General features: G+C 47.6%; 1 protein-coding gene across 1 annotated transcript in view; it reads right to left on the minus strand.

Annotated features, from left to right (window-relative positions):
* Window positions 1–1,910: 1,910 nt before the first annotated feature.
* ANO2 (anoctamin 2, calcium activated chloride channel) overlaps window positions 1,911–14,032 on the minus strand; it is a 372,967-nt gene continuing 360,845 nt past the window's right edge. Inside the window, exons 24-25 of the mRNA XM_011955293.1 lie at window positions 4,816–4,921; window positions 1,911–2,828 (exon numbers count right to left, since the gene is read on the minus strand). Of these exons, the coding sequence (XP_011810683.1) occupies window positions 2,559–2,828; window positions 4,816–4,921 (376 nt within the window). The 3' untranslated portion in view covers window positions 1,911–2,558. The remainder of the gene's footprint in view (window positions 2,829–4,815; window positions 4,922–14,032) is intronic.

The raw sequence follows: 14,032 nt of genomic DNA on the forward strand, positions 1-14,032 counted from the left end.
TCTTCAGAAAAAGGCAAAGACCACAGATTTTCTGTGATTCCACGTTCTTTCCTTCTGGGCAAAATAAACTTCCAAATTGACTGAGACTTGTCTCAGATACTTTTCTGCTTTAAAATAGCATAACTGTGATTAAAAGAAATTAGATGTGTGTGTGCAGGGGGGATGAGAGTCTCCAAGACACAGTAAGTGCCAATGTCGATTATAGATTTGGGAATTATGGGTGATTTTATTTGCTTCATTTTGTTGGACTATCTGAATATTTCTTGGTACGCAAGCTTAACCTTTATGATGGTACAAAAATGTTTCTTTCAATTTAAAAAAGAGGAAGAAAAACAGGCGGGTCCTGAACCAGCCATGAGCAGCCAAAGGGCCTGGAGATAGCACAATTGGAGCCAAGTGGGTGTCTTGGCAGTGGAGGCAGCCCTCGACCTTGACCATGGACTGTCACTGCTTCCTGCAAATGTCAACACCACCCACACTGGCAGTCATCCCTGGGGATTGCTTCCTTTGATAGGCCTGGAATCTCCATGTCATCAACACTCCCTGCAATAACATCTTCCTCACACTGGTCACCGCACTCTCCCCAAATCAGGTAAAGCCTGTTGTCAAATGGTGCAATGTTCCACACTGCTGTAGTCTGAACCTCAGCTCAAGTGGTAAGTTTGCATATTAAGATGTGAGAGGCCGGAAGCTGTGGCTCGCACCTGTAATCCCAGCACTTTGGGAGGCCAAGGCCGTCAGATCACCTGAGGTTGGGAGTTCAAGACCAGCCTGGCCAATATGGGGACACCCCGTCTCTACTAAAACTACAAAATTAGCCAGGTCTGGTGGCACATGCCTGCAATCCCAGCTACTCGGGAGGCTAAGGCAGGAGAATCGCCTGAACCCGGGAGGCGGAGGTTGCAGTGAGCCAAGATCGCGCCACTGCACTCAAGCCTGGGCAACAAGATCGGAACTCCCTCTCAAAAAAAAAAAAAAAAAAAGTGAGGAAATTGAAACTGTTTGTAAGATTTCCTGTCCAGGAGTGGCCTGGAGCACGTTAGCCTACTGCTGTCACTAAGAGCTGCATCTACGTCCTGTTACCCCCACAGAAGAAGCAGCCGCTTTCCTGAGCACAGGCTGGCAGTCAATGCAATTCTGCATGCTCCTAGGAGGGAAGCAGAAACGTGATGGGCGGCACCGGTGACCAGCCAGCACCTACAGGCCCGCACATTGCCAGGTGTGCTGAAACAGCAGAACCACAGCTCTCATTTTTCCCCTGGAGTACCATCCCCCCTGCAGCTTCCACTCAGGCATTCAGCTGGACTCTAGCCAGGCTGACCTGCAAGAACTAGGATGAAGCGATTGTGCACCAGATTTCTGGGCAGCAGGTGGGCCTGAGGTGTAGGAACGGCAATGATGAGTGATGTTTGGACGGTGCTTCCGATTTTGCATCATGTTCTCAGCATGGCACTCTGGGAAGCTGCTACCTATTGATTATGTTAGTGCTGCAAGATGTAACCTCTTCGCCATCGGGCTTTGTCATTAACTTGTATTTAGAATGGTAAACCCCTTACCTCCTGTGCCTTCACACTTCCTGTCTACTCGTCTTACCTAATATTTCTCCATAGCACTTATTACTATCCCAAACACTGTACATTTAGCTTACTGTCTGTCTACCCCCAGGATGTAAGCTTCATGAGGCAGGGATTTTGTCTCTTTTATCTTCTGCTGTATTTCTAGTCTGAGAACAATGCCTGGCACATAGTAGAACCTCAATAAATACCAAAAGGAAAGGCAAGGAGAGGAGAAGAGAGGAGAGGGGAGGGGAGGGGAGGGGGAAGGAAGGAAGGAAGGAAAGAAGGGAGGGAGGAAGGGAGGGAGGGAGGGAGGGAGGGGAGAGAGACAGAGACACCATCATCAAAGATGCATCTTTATAAAGAACATGTCCATTTATTTTATTATTTTAAATATGAACTTTCGTAAAACGACAGCTACCTGCATTTAGCTCCAAATGTTTTTGTGACGTGAATTGGGGACAAGCCCAGGTTTGGACCTTTGCATCTTCCTATCAGGTCCAGCATCTGCACCGTTCAGCCCTGTAACTTAATTTGCATCTGCTGAGACTGTGGCAGCCCCACTGCAAGTGACTCAGTTTTCTGAGTCACTAGTGATAGTAGGTAGGGATACCGTGCTCCTGACTGCATTTCTCTTACAGCTGGTCAAAGTCAGAAATGATGGTGAAGTACAGGAGGGTGCCCCAGGGCATGTGGGAATGCTTGCAGTGCCTGAGAACTCTGGGGTGGAGAGACCCCAGTGGGGTTCCGATACCTCAAAAGGATGCAGCTTAAAAGAGGACCTAAAAGAAACTTAAGCTTGAAGTTTCTGAGAAGTAGCATCATTTCTCTTCCTTCCTACACCCATTCTCTGTCTCTTTCTTTCTACACATATTCCCTCTTCAAGACCCCATCAAGCCAGGCCCCTGCAGACAGACAGCACGCCGTGTGGGTGTAGGAACACGCTTGCGTGCACGTGCGTGTCTCTGCTGCTGTGCCCTCCTCTGCTGCAGGCTGAACTGCTCACACGTTGGTGTGCTGAGAGCCTGACGACATCACGCTGCCTGGCTGGCTTTGGCCCGAAGGCGCTGAGCTGGCTGCCCGGCTCCTGCTTCGATCCCCAACTCCCGGGCTCCTCAGGGCCGGCTCATCCATCAGCTTGAGCTTCTCGTGCTCCTCTTTCAGGAAGAAGTCCACTAATAAGCTCTTCTCTTTCTTGATCTGGTCGCTGATGTCCGTGGGGATATCTGGAATCATCCAGTCCACAAGGACACTCAGGAACATCACGAGGTTCTGCAGAAAGCCAAGCAGAGAAGGGCCGAGTTGGAGAGGCCTGGCCCGGCGAGGTGGTGACCCTGGAGCACAATGCCTCCGTGTGAATCCTGGCTTTGCAACTTACCAGCCCAGGGATCGCAGCCAATGAGCATAACTCTACCTTGGTGTCCTCACCCATAAAATGGAGTGGCAACAGTGCCTACCCCGGAGTGGCTGTCAGGATGAAATGGGTTAATACGTGTGGGGCATCTGCGGCAGTGCCTGGCACAGAGCAGGACTCCGTCAGTAGTAGCTACTGCTTCTTCCCTTCACCAGGACTTGTGCCCCCACACCATCCTCAGAGTGTTCCCATGTGTCCAGTTCTTGCTTCTTGGCCTCTAAGCCTCCAGGCCCTCCGTGCTTTAGAAAATGGAAAGTGGTTTTCTAGAAAGTGGCGACAAAGCCCAGTGGCTTCTCCTGGGCTGTCACTGTGCCACTTGCTCCTCTCCTCCCTCCATCTGGCTCTCTCTATCCTCTACACTAGAGACGGACTTGGGGTTTCTGCATTGACTTCGGGCCTTCGCTGACCCTACGCACTGCTGACATTCACCTTATACCGTTCTCAGTCACCGCGGCCACCCTGGCTAACCCTGCCTCTCTGGGAACCCCTGCGTCCTGCTTGCCTCGATCGGGTCTAGGCTTTGACGCACATTTGCAGGGGTCTTCCTTCTGGCTGCTAAACCACATCCCTTTGCTGGCGCACACAGTAGGCTAGGACTGCTTTTCCCTGGAGGATTTATTGTCTCAGTGAATGAATACATGACAGCAATGCCTGGCATGGCTCAATGAATGCAGCTGATTCCCATCCAATTCCCCAAGCCACACTTCACCCAGCTTTACGCAACACACTCCTCCCATTGTGATGCTCTTCTCTGGCTGCCAGTTACGCACTCACGTGCCTTTTCCCCTCTGGGACTGTGACTGAGCCTTGAACCCTCCATGTTCCTAGGGGTTCAGGGGAAGACGCTGGGGACCAACTGCTGCTTCCAGAGGCTCCCGGGCATCCTGGGAGCTTGCGAGCTGCTTCACCAAGTCACACACTCTTCCTCTCAATCCATTCCTTCCGGCGTGAGTGGAATGTGACATGTGACATATGGGAAAGTGAGGAGACTCCGGGGGGTGGGGCAGCAGGGGATGTCTGAGCAATCATTCAAACGTATCGCCCCCATCTCTCTAGAGGAAGAATGGCCGTCTTCTTTAGGTGAAAGACTAGCCGATGGGCTTCTCCACTTTCTGGACCGGGGTCTCGGGGCAGGATACTTTAGAGCCCCCCAGAGATCTGCCTTCAGGGAATACAAAAGCCTGAGGGAGCCAAAGAGAAAAGGATCTGGGCTCGTTCTTCAGCCCTGCTTGAAGACCGGGGGCACCCAGAGTGGGAATTGGGGGCCCTCGAGCTCAGAGAATCTCAGCGATGCAATTGGAGCTGTGGCTATTGTCCCAGATACGAATCACTGGGCTCGAGTTTGCTATTCATTCAGGGATGGCTCGATGGCTCTGGGGGCCCTTCCCACCAGATGTCTCAGTGGCTAAAACAACATGAACAAAGGAGGGAGCCCAGAGTGCAAGAAGAAAGGTTCCAAACCTGAGTTCTTTCATGACTGCAGAGATGAGATGCGGCTGTTTGTCTGCCCCAGGCTGGGACTCTGGTTTCAAAGGCCCCTTTCCTTTCTTCGCCTTAGGTTTAAACAGGCATCTATCTCCACCCTGCAACTTACTCCACATCTGTCTTGTAACCTTACACTGTGTTTTATTCTCTGTCTGCGAAGTCTACCCATTAAAGAAAGCCCTCTCAAGAGTCCTCCTGCTTCAACCAGGAAAGAAGCCCTCACTTCTGCCTGCCACACATGAAGCTTTCTTACGTCACAGAGTACCACGGGAACCTGGAGGTGGGTGCAAGAAATGAGTGCAGTATCCGTACCCCTGCAGCTCGGATTCCAATGGGCTGTTCCCTATCCCAACAACTCACCTGGAAGATTATGACAAAAGCCAGACGGGCGGACAGAACAAACCAGTACTGTTTGGAAAACTCATAAGGGTTCGGGGCCCATGGCGGCTCTCGGTAATCCTTAAACCTGCCCAAAGAGAAATGTGGTGTTAAGATCGGGAGGGGATGGAGAACAGGGTGGTAATTCTCTGGGTGAAACCTCAAGGGCTGGCTAGAGCATCAGGCACGCATGCCCTTGGCGTTGACTTGGGAAATAGGGGGAAGTGGGCGAAATCTATGGCCTAACCAACACATTTCCAAAAAGGACTGAAGTGCAAAAAAGCCAATGTCAGCCTAGAAATGTCCTAAAAAAATGTTTCTACGACTCTCTCCAATAGCTCCCAAAGCTTACTTCGGTGTCAGGCTTCAACTCTCCAAGGAGCCCAGGGCATCTAAGGGTAGTCCAGGCCAGTGGGTCTACCTGGGCCTCCCACTAGCCTGTGACCTCTGTGTGGGTAGGGGAGACCCAGACACCCTGCATGGTGCTCTGCAGCTGGGGGGCTGGGGAAAGATGCAGACACCAGCAGGCAGTCTCGGGCCTCTTCCCCTTCCAGATGCTTCAGGACTACAGCCACCAGAGGGGCTGGCCTTGTTTCATGGCTGCATTCTGGAACCAGAAAGAAGGCTGATCCAGACCAAGCTGGAGGCTGAGTGAATTTGGGATGGGAGGGTCATGAAGCATCATAGTTGATCAGTAATCTGTTTTGCTAACCATGTTCCTGATCTGTCTGCACGGTTTAAACTATAAAATGTTAACGCCTGACGTGAGCTCATGCCTCTTTCTCAGACCCATAGAGAAGCCCTGGGTTTTCCCTCACCCTTGCCTTTTCACCCCCATTTCAGAATGATTCATGTGAAAACTAGCTCATTTTCTCAGACTCACATTTTTCTAAGCCTGGAATCATGACAAGAGGCTGGTACCAGAACTATGACCCTTCCTGGAACAGTTTTCTCCATGGAATTCAACAACTCTTTGCTGCTCAATAAAAGCAAAGCAAGTCCTGGGCTACAGAAAGAGGTGGGTGGTGTCAGGCCACCAAGCAGTGATAGTGGCTGCCAAGGAAGGCAGGTAGGGACTCTGCCCAGTCAATCCCTGAGCAAACGGCTTTTCTGGAAGGTTTCACATTTCATCTTCACTGTAGCATCCTCAGGCAGGCACTGTTAACCCCAGCATAACATAGGAGGAACCTGAGGCTTGGAGAAGTTGAAGTGTGTGGCCGAGGTCTCGTGACCAGTAAAGGCAGAGTCAGGGTAGGAATGCGAGTCTGGCTGAATCTGGGCTTTCTTCCCGTTATCATAGGGCTCCTCACCAATGGCCACAATTTAGGGGCATTCAGAAGTAGGTGCTCTTTGGTCCTTCTCCAGCCATAAATGAATTAGCTGCTCTAAAAGGCCCACATAAAAGCCTGTTGGTTTTCTGTTGTCCAAAGAGAGATGAGAGAAGAAGAGGAGAAGAGGAAGAGGAAAAGAGATGCACATACAAAGATAGAAAAGGGTGCAGTGATAAGAGTCAGCACCAGAAAGACACAACTGAGAAGTGGACACTGGAGACTCGACTAGGGTTTGGCAGGAGGCCAGGAGCTACCCTCTCCCTGCCCGACTCCCCCTCTCCCAACAGCTGATCACAGCTGCCGCACGCTTGGTTTGACATCCGGATGAAAAGCAAAGCTAACTGCAGCCCAGCAGAGCACCACAGGATTCATCATAACCATCCTCAGCTGAGGACAGAAACACGGCCAGCTCCAGATTATCCTTGCTGATGGGAGAGAGGGGGAGCGTGGCTAAGTGAATGAGAACATCTTGGGGTGGGAAGAACCTCAGACTCACCTATCCTCCTGGTGCCCCCGGACAGGACGCCATAGCAGCAGGCAATTTATGTCACTCTTCTAGAGACCTCCAGAGGAGGGTGCCACACACACACACACTCCTTACCATGGGGAAATCCTTCCCCAGGTTCAGCCCAATCCTTACTGCTACAATCAAAGTCCATTTCTCTTGTTCTCTAGCTCCATCTCTGCAGGAACAGCTGCTCGCTGACCTCAGTATGCGAGCCACTGCTCACCCCTCTTTTTTCCAGTCTGAAAAGAATCCATAAATAATCTAATTCTGGTTCCACCTCTGCTATTAACTCACCCCAGCTTTTGGAAATGTCACTTTGTCCTCCCTCAGTGTCTAAAACATGTTTCGAGTCTAACAAGCATATCCATCTAATCGAGGATCTGCAGAAAGATTAACACAGAGATCTGTACAGAAAACTCGAAAATAGCTCGATGCAGTCAGGCTAAGTGTGGTTCTGTTAGGAACTGATGGTAAGCCATGCCACAGAAAAGAACAGTGAGCAATTTAATATTCATCTGCTCACATTTCTTTCCAAAGCTAACTTTATAAAAACTATGACCTACAGTGAGAAATACATTTTACATTCATGCACATACACAGACTGCAATAAAAATTACACAAAACATACTTTGCTGTGTGCAATGCACTGGTATTTTCCTATTCTACTCTATCCGATCCTAATCCACCCTATTCTTTAAAATGCTGATCATGACCCACTCAAGTGATTTCATAATTCACTAATGAACCATGACTCATAGTTTGAAAAACCTTGATTCTCCTAAGCCCCTACCACCAGGTAAATGACTCGTTGTTTACATTCCAATGTAAGTTCAGATTTCACAATTGTTTTTAAATTTTACCCTAAGAAGTCAGGCTTATCAAACGTTTCACTGAGTAACTTAGAAGACACTAATTAAACCAAGAGATAATTAGCTTTAAGAATAGAGGTGTTCACCAACGAGAGTGGCTAATCAACCTAATTACTTCCACCACTGTGATGCTGAGTGTTTTGTTTCTAAACACAGTGTTTAGCACTGGCAACAGTTTGTGCTTTGGAGGCAGCAGGTGAGGGGTTGAAAGCCCCGTCCAGCACTGTAGTTCTCTGTCCTCTTGCAAGTTACCTAACATTCTGATGCCCAGCTTTCTCAACTATAAAATGGGCCTGAACTTTCCACCACAGAGTTGTTCTGAAGACAGAGCGTCAATGCCGAGTGCTCCGCACACTGTCTGGCCCGTCAGAGGAACCCAGTTAATAGCAGCTATTCTTTCTCTTTTTACTGGAAGTTACTTATGGAATACACCTTTTCGGTTAAAAGAGGACAGAGCATGTAAACTGTGGCTTCCAGTTCCTCCTAGCTTTCCAGAAGGATTTTTGAGCATGCAAGCACTAAATGATGCAAGTTTTAGTGCAAATCAGGAATCAGCCAAGTGCACAGCTGCACAGGACTTCTCTCAGGACCTCTGTTCAGGTAAATAGCATGAAATGGGCAAGTGCTGGCTGGTGGGTGGAGGCCACAAGACAGCTCCACAACAGACCTGTTCCCATGGCTTGGGGGGCTCGGGTCTCCCAAAGTCCCACTGAGTTCCCCAGCATTGGGTAAGCCCCCACATCTGGTCAGCCTCCTGCAGCTGCCAGCCATGGTCCCCCAAAGAGAAGCAGAGTTTAATCCCTGGCATATTATTTTAGGGACATTCCTGGATCTCACCCTCACCCCTCCAATGCTCCTTCATTTTCCTTGAGGCGTAACATAAATTTTGAGAGTTCCCCTGAGTTTTCTAATAAGGAGAGACTTCCAATAACGAGACCACTAGCTTGTCTAAAGAAAAAAGCTCGTGTGCATCTGGATCAGCTATGCCACTTACTGCCAACAAGAGCCCGAGGAAGTCATTCCACATTTCTGAACCTCGGTCCCGGATCTACAGAGTGCAGCTCCTAAAATGTGTATCCCAGTGCTGAGCATACAGGAGCTGTCTCAATCCCAGCCGGGAGTGAATGAATAGATGTGCGTGCGTGCGTGTCTGTGTGTGTGTATACCTTGCATGTTAAAGGAAGATGCTGTGAGAATTAAATAAGACAATCTATGTGAATATGATTTCTGGAGCTTTTGCAGAAAATGAACACAACCGTTTCTTCTGGGATAGAAGAGCTGGGATGGGAGCTGAGGAGTGAGCCTTTTCTTCTCATATGCATACACAGTATGTGTCTATGAAATTACTTTTACAATTAAAACGTTCAAAATAGTAAAAGATGAATGTAATTCATGGCAATATACAGTTGATTCAAGTACATTTTTATATTAAGCTTTCCTGAGAAAAATTATAGTGTTAATTTTGACAGACTTATATATGAAACTGACACAGAAATCAACATAATATTTTAGCTTTAAAATTATGTTAATATTTTATCTAGATTGTTCTTTGTGAAAAATCACATTGATTGAACTGAATTTGTACATGACTTAAATAAGATTTCCATTAACTCAAAATATCTTTCATTGTAAAACGAAAACAATACCTTAAAAGTTCTACAAGTTAATACTATGTTAATGCATAGAAAAATGCCTAGAAAACATTCACCCATAAGTATAACCCTATTACTGTCGGAAGGATGCCTGGGTTGGGCAGGGGTTAGGGTGGAGGCAGAACAGAGGTGGAGTGGTTGCCTGTAATGTTTAGAATTTTTGTAGAACTAGATTAATAAATGACATGTCATTAAACCTGAAGTTTAAAAAAAAAAAAAAGAAAAGAAAAGAATCTTTAAAGATTTTTTATTCCAAAGCCTCCATTTTTACAGATGGAAAAACTGAGGTACGGAAAGGAGAGAGACTCAGGACTCAGATGTCCTCATCCTGTCCTTACTTGCAGGGTGACTCGTGACAGTGACATCTGCCACAATTCATCACAACACAAAATCACTGTGGGCAGGGATGGTGCTGAAGTCAACGATCAGTAACAGCTTTTTAATGAGCGTTTGTTATGTAATAAATCAGCCAGTAAATGCATTTCTCAACTCCAAATAGTGGCGTGTAAAAAACATTTTAATAGCCCCAGTGGAAATTAATGTCATATTAATGCTGAACACAACTACATACAATATTTTCATATCATCTGAGCTACTTAAAACTGCCTTCTGGAACTGGCCCTTAACAAAGGAAAACAGAACAGGCAATTAGGAACTAATGAGTAGCATGTCAATCCAGTGGTTGATAAGAATCAGGAAAGGCGACACCCAGAGAAGCTAACAGCCTCTGGTTTCGGTGGGGAGCAGATGGGAGGCAGCCCTGGGCTGGAAGGGAGCACCCTCTTCAAAGACTTTTCTCAGGATATGAGGTATGCAAGCCCTTAGGACCTGCAGGAAAACCTGGCAGGAGCCACCCACAGAAGCTGCTGCTGGAAGCTCAACAAACACCTCCAAGCAGACCCGTTGGGTCGACCATACCCAGGTAGGCTCTTCGAGCTCTGAGACAAGATCTCTCTGCTCCCTTCCAGCTGAGCTGGGAAGTCAAGCCCACATTCGTCCTCCAGGATGTGGCGGCCCCTCGACCCTGCCAAATGGTTGCTAATCATGCCTGCAGATTGATGTCACGGGACTGTGTACGGAGCAGCCCTGCCAGAGCAGTCAGATGACTGAGGCAAGCATCGCTCCAAAATGCTGGGAATGCATCTCAAACGGGCAGCCGGAGACTTGTCCTAACTTTTATTGCTATTTTTAAGATACCTCTATCCCTGGCGAGGCGGGGTTGGAGCCGGAGACCTCAGTTTTATTTGACCACATTTATCTCCAGAGGTCACTGAAAGCTAAGAATAAGAAGGGTCAACAAGTTCCCAACGTTATTTGCCAGAAAATCATGGCAAACCTCGTTTCCCACCACGGAAGCAGTTTTAACTGGCTCTAGGACTAGCTGAGGAGGTATCTCTGTTTCTCAAAATATTCCTCTATCATAGTCCCTTCTCCTCCTCCTCCCCTCTCTCTTTCTTTCTCTCTCTGTCTTCCATGTACATATAAATCTATATGGAATTATCTCAAGAATCTCAATTCCTGACTGAGAAAGACATCCATAGAGGTTATGCCTCTGCTTTCTAAATCTCCAGAGAATTGAGTGACCCAGACAAGTTCACACAGCAGGCAGTGGACGGGCCTCACAGGAGGCAGAGATTTCCATCAACAACCCTTATCAATCTAGGAAACGTAGCCCCCAGAGCACGCCTATTTGACATATTATGTCTAGATCACCTGCTGACCCTATTTTCTGAACATCTACCTACATTTCACAGTAGGGCATCTCTTTATGTTAAACGGAACCCTCAGTGTAACCCCACAGTCTTTACACTGTAGGCAGAGACATAACACCAATAAAAAGCTTGATCTCATCACTGCCCTCTGAAACCCCTGCAGTGGTACCCTGCGGCCCTACAAGAGACTCCACGCACCTCAACAGGACCAGCATCCTCTCCTTAATATGGAGTTTGTTTTTGCTTTCAGCCTCCTCTCTCATAGCTTAACCCCTCTTGCCTGAGCCTATCTCCCTGGAATACAGGATTCTCTCGGAACCTCCGTCACCACCTGACACAGCCCTTGCTGCCCCGTGGCCCACCACCCTCCCCACCCTGCTTACCAGCCAGGCTGATGTGGCCACATGAGTGAGGAGTTTCAATGTGATCATCTCCATGGCCATTCTTGTACTGTTCATTCTTCAGGTTTCCTCTCCCTTGAAACATCCCCTCAACACTTAAGCCTGGGCTAGGTGCATGGCCTCCCTCCTCAGGGGTCCCTTAGCTCTCTGTTGTTATCCTATTGTCAATCATTAAAGCTCTATTTTAATTTTAATTCTGTGTTTACTTACTTGCCTGCTCCATCTAGAGTTCTCGAGGGAGGCACTAGGTCTTGCTCCCTATTACATAACCAATGCCAAGCCTTTAGTAGGGTCTCAAAAGTATTTGCCTAATGAATCTGTAATCCTCACTGGTACTGAGAGACAGGAGGCAAAAATGACAGATGCTTCAAAGTCACTTCAGCTTGATCTTGGGATGATTTGTTTTCTGCAAATAAATTTTCTTGGCAGAAATACAGAATGAAAGTGCACTTGCTATGCATGTGCCTACTGATAATTCTGCCACTCAGTGTCTGACTTTTTTCTAAAACGGGCCACAAACAAGTCATGATCTTATCCACTGGCATGGGAATAATGGGGAGACGATTATCAGAGCCTTACAGCTGGCTAGAAAATCCAGTGACTCGGAAGGCAGATACAAGAAAGCTCAATCTGATCCACACATAATCACAACACCTGGTGTCCTGGGCATTGGTTGTTTTGGCTGAACAGCACCCATTTTCCTTATTTCTCACCACAGTTCCTGGCAATCATATGGAACTCAAACACACAGTCAACATTGACTGCAGTGGAGCTGGGAGGTGGGCAGAGACTGGATTTGGGCAGACTGGATTGAATGAAAACCTGCCTGAGATTAGACCTACCCTCAACTTTCCATAGGGACCATTAAAATCCCTATTAATTTAAGCCAGTTTAATCAGTGATATATCTGAAAGGCATACTCGTAGGTGTTAGTGGAAAATCTGATGGTCAAGGGCAAGATCAGAGACCCTTGTGCTCCGTGAGGACAAGTGCTTCTAGAGCAACTACAGAAACAGATGATGTGAGCCTGGCTTTCACACGTGACAAGTCACACTGGTGCTGCCTCTCACTGGAGATAGAGGTGGAGACCTGCGCTCTTAGATGTGAGTTTTAGACCCTGCCTAGAGAAGACCTAGATGTTACTGGAAAGGCCTTGAGCTGTTCCTGACCCACTGCGCTGTGGAACTACGCTGGGGTCTGCAGATCCAAGTCCGGCACCATGGACAGACAGTCTAGCGTGCGAACCATGCAGAGGGGCCCCCGGGCAGCGCATGGCCTGGCAGCAAATCTGCCTGCAATGTGATTTTAGTATGAGTCAGACTCTTTATAGGCCCAGATGTGAAAAATCCTGCAACATCTAGGCTAATATAAATGGACACTTATGAGTAAATTTCTTCATCCACTTTTGGGTCTGGTTCCTCATTTTTTATCTTTTCTTGGTTGACTAGAGTGGAACCCTGAAGTTTTTGTTCCTGGAACCAGAATACCCTTCTATTTAAACCACAGGTTAGTACAGTTGTTTAACTCAGTCACCCAGGTTGGGAAAACCAACTGGTGTTCTCTCGTTCATGGTCTCAGACCGCAAATCTGAACCTAAGTGGCTGTCTTACAAAAGGGTGGCCTTGGGCACCAGGGTCCCAGGTGGGAGAGCACGGCAGATATGCCCAGGGTCATCACTGCTGCAAACACAGCTGAAAACACCGCTTTCACATCAGATATTATTGGGGATGGTCTAAGAAAGCCCGACATTGGTCCCACAATACCTTCTCCTGTGTTACTGGTGTAATTAATTATTCTGATTTGTATATATGAGGTAGGATCTTGCATCAAGTGCTTTATTGGGACCATCTTTTAACCAGGGTACAAACAGGTTGAATAAATTATTCACCTGCGCTCGTCTTCTCTGTTTTTGCCCTTTTGGGTAAGTAATGGAGAGTTTTCCACTTTGGGGCTTCGGTGACCCCTGTGGTGATGGCCTTCAATCCGGACTCTAAGCTGGACGTCTCCAGAAGTCCAGCTTAAGTGTGTCAAGGAGTTGGGTGAAAATGGCCCCTTGGATTTCTTAACATCGTTTTAAATGTAACGTGATAGAAATCAAATTCATCATAGGTAGCATCAAAGTAGACTCTCTCAGCATCTTCCCTCTCCCTATCAGTGTGACCACTTCCCAGTCCTCTGACTTCAGTCCAAACTGGAGATAACCCTAGCTCAGCCACTCTCCTATGTCTGCTGTCCTCCAACTCTGCAACATTTCATGTGAAATAGCTCATCTTCTCCCCTCCTCATAATTCCTCCCACCACCCTGGTCTATGCCCAGCACGGTTCATGTCTAAATGATGCAGCAGCCCAGCTGCCCTCCCTGGGTCCTACCAACTCTAGCCCATCGTCCTCACTGAGACCAGATCAATTTCCCTAAACCTTCCCTTTATCCTATAATTCCCCAACACTAAAAAAGTCCAGTGCCTTCCTATTGCATCACATTATAATTCCCGTCAGATTTCAGGACTTCCCATTAGGTACTTTATCCCATCTATTCAAATTCAACAACCTTTTGGCTTACGCTGTCGTAGGAGTTTCTACATTTACTGTATTTCCTTTATTAATGCCTTTGCTGTGTGTCTCCTTACTAACCATATCACCTAGCCCCAAGTGCTTCTCCAACAGCCCACATTTGTGCCCACCCCATGACTTTGCCCATGATGACTCCCCATCTAGAATGCTTTTCT

This window comes from Colobus angolensis, unplaced genomic scaffold (assembly GCF_000951035.1).
Source record: "Colobus angolensis palliatus isolate OR3802 unplaced genomic scaffold, Cang.pa_1.0 Scaffold11, whole genome shotgun sequence".
In the NCBI taxonomy this organism is placed as follows: domain Eukaryota; kingdom Metazoa; phylum Chordata; class Mammalia; order Primates; family Cercopithecidae; genus Colobus; species Colobus angolensis.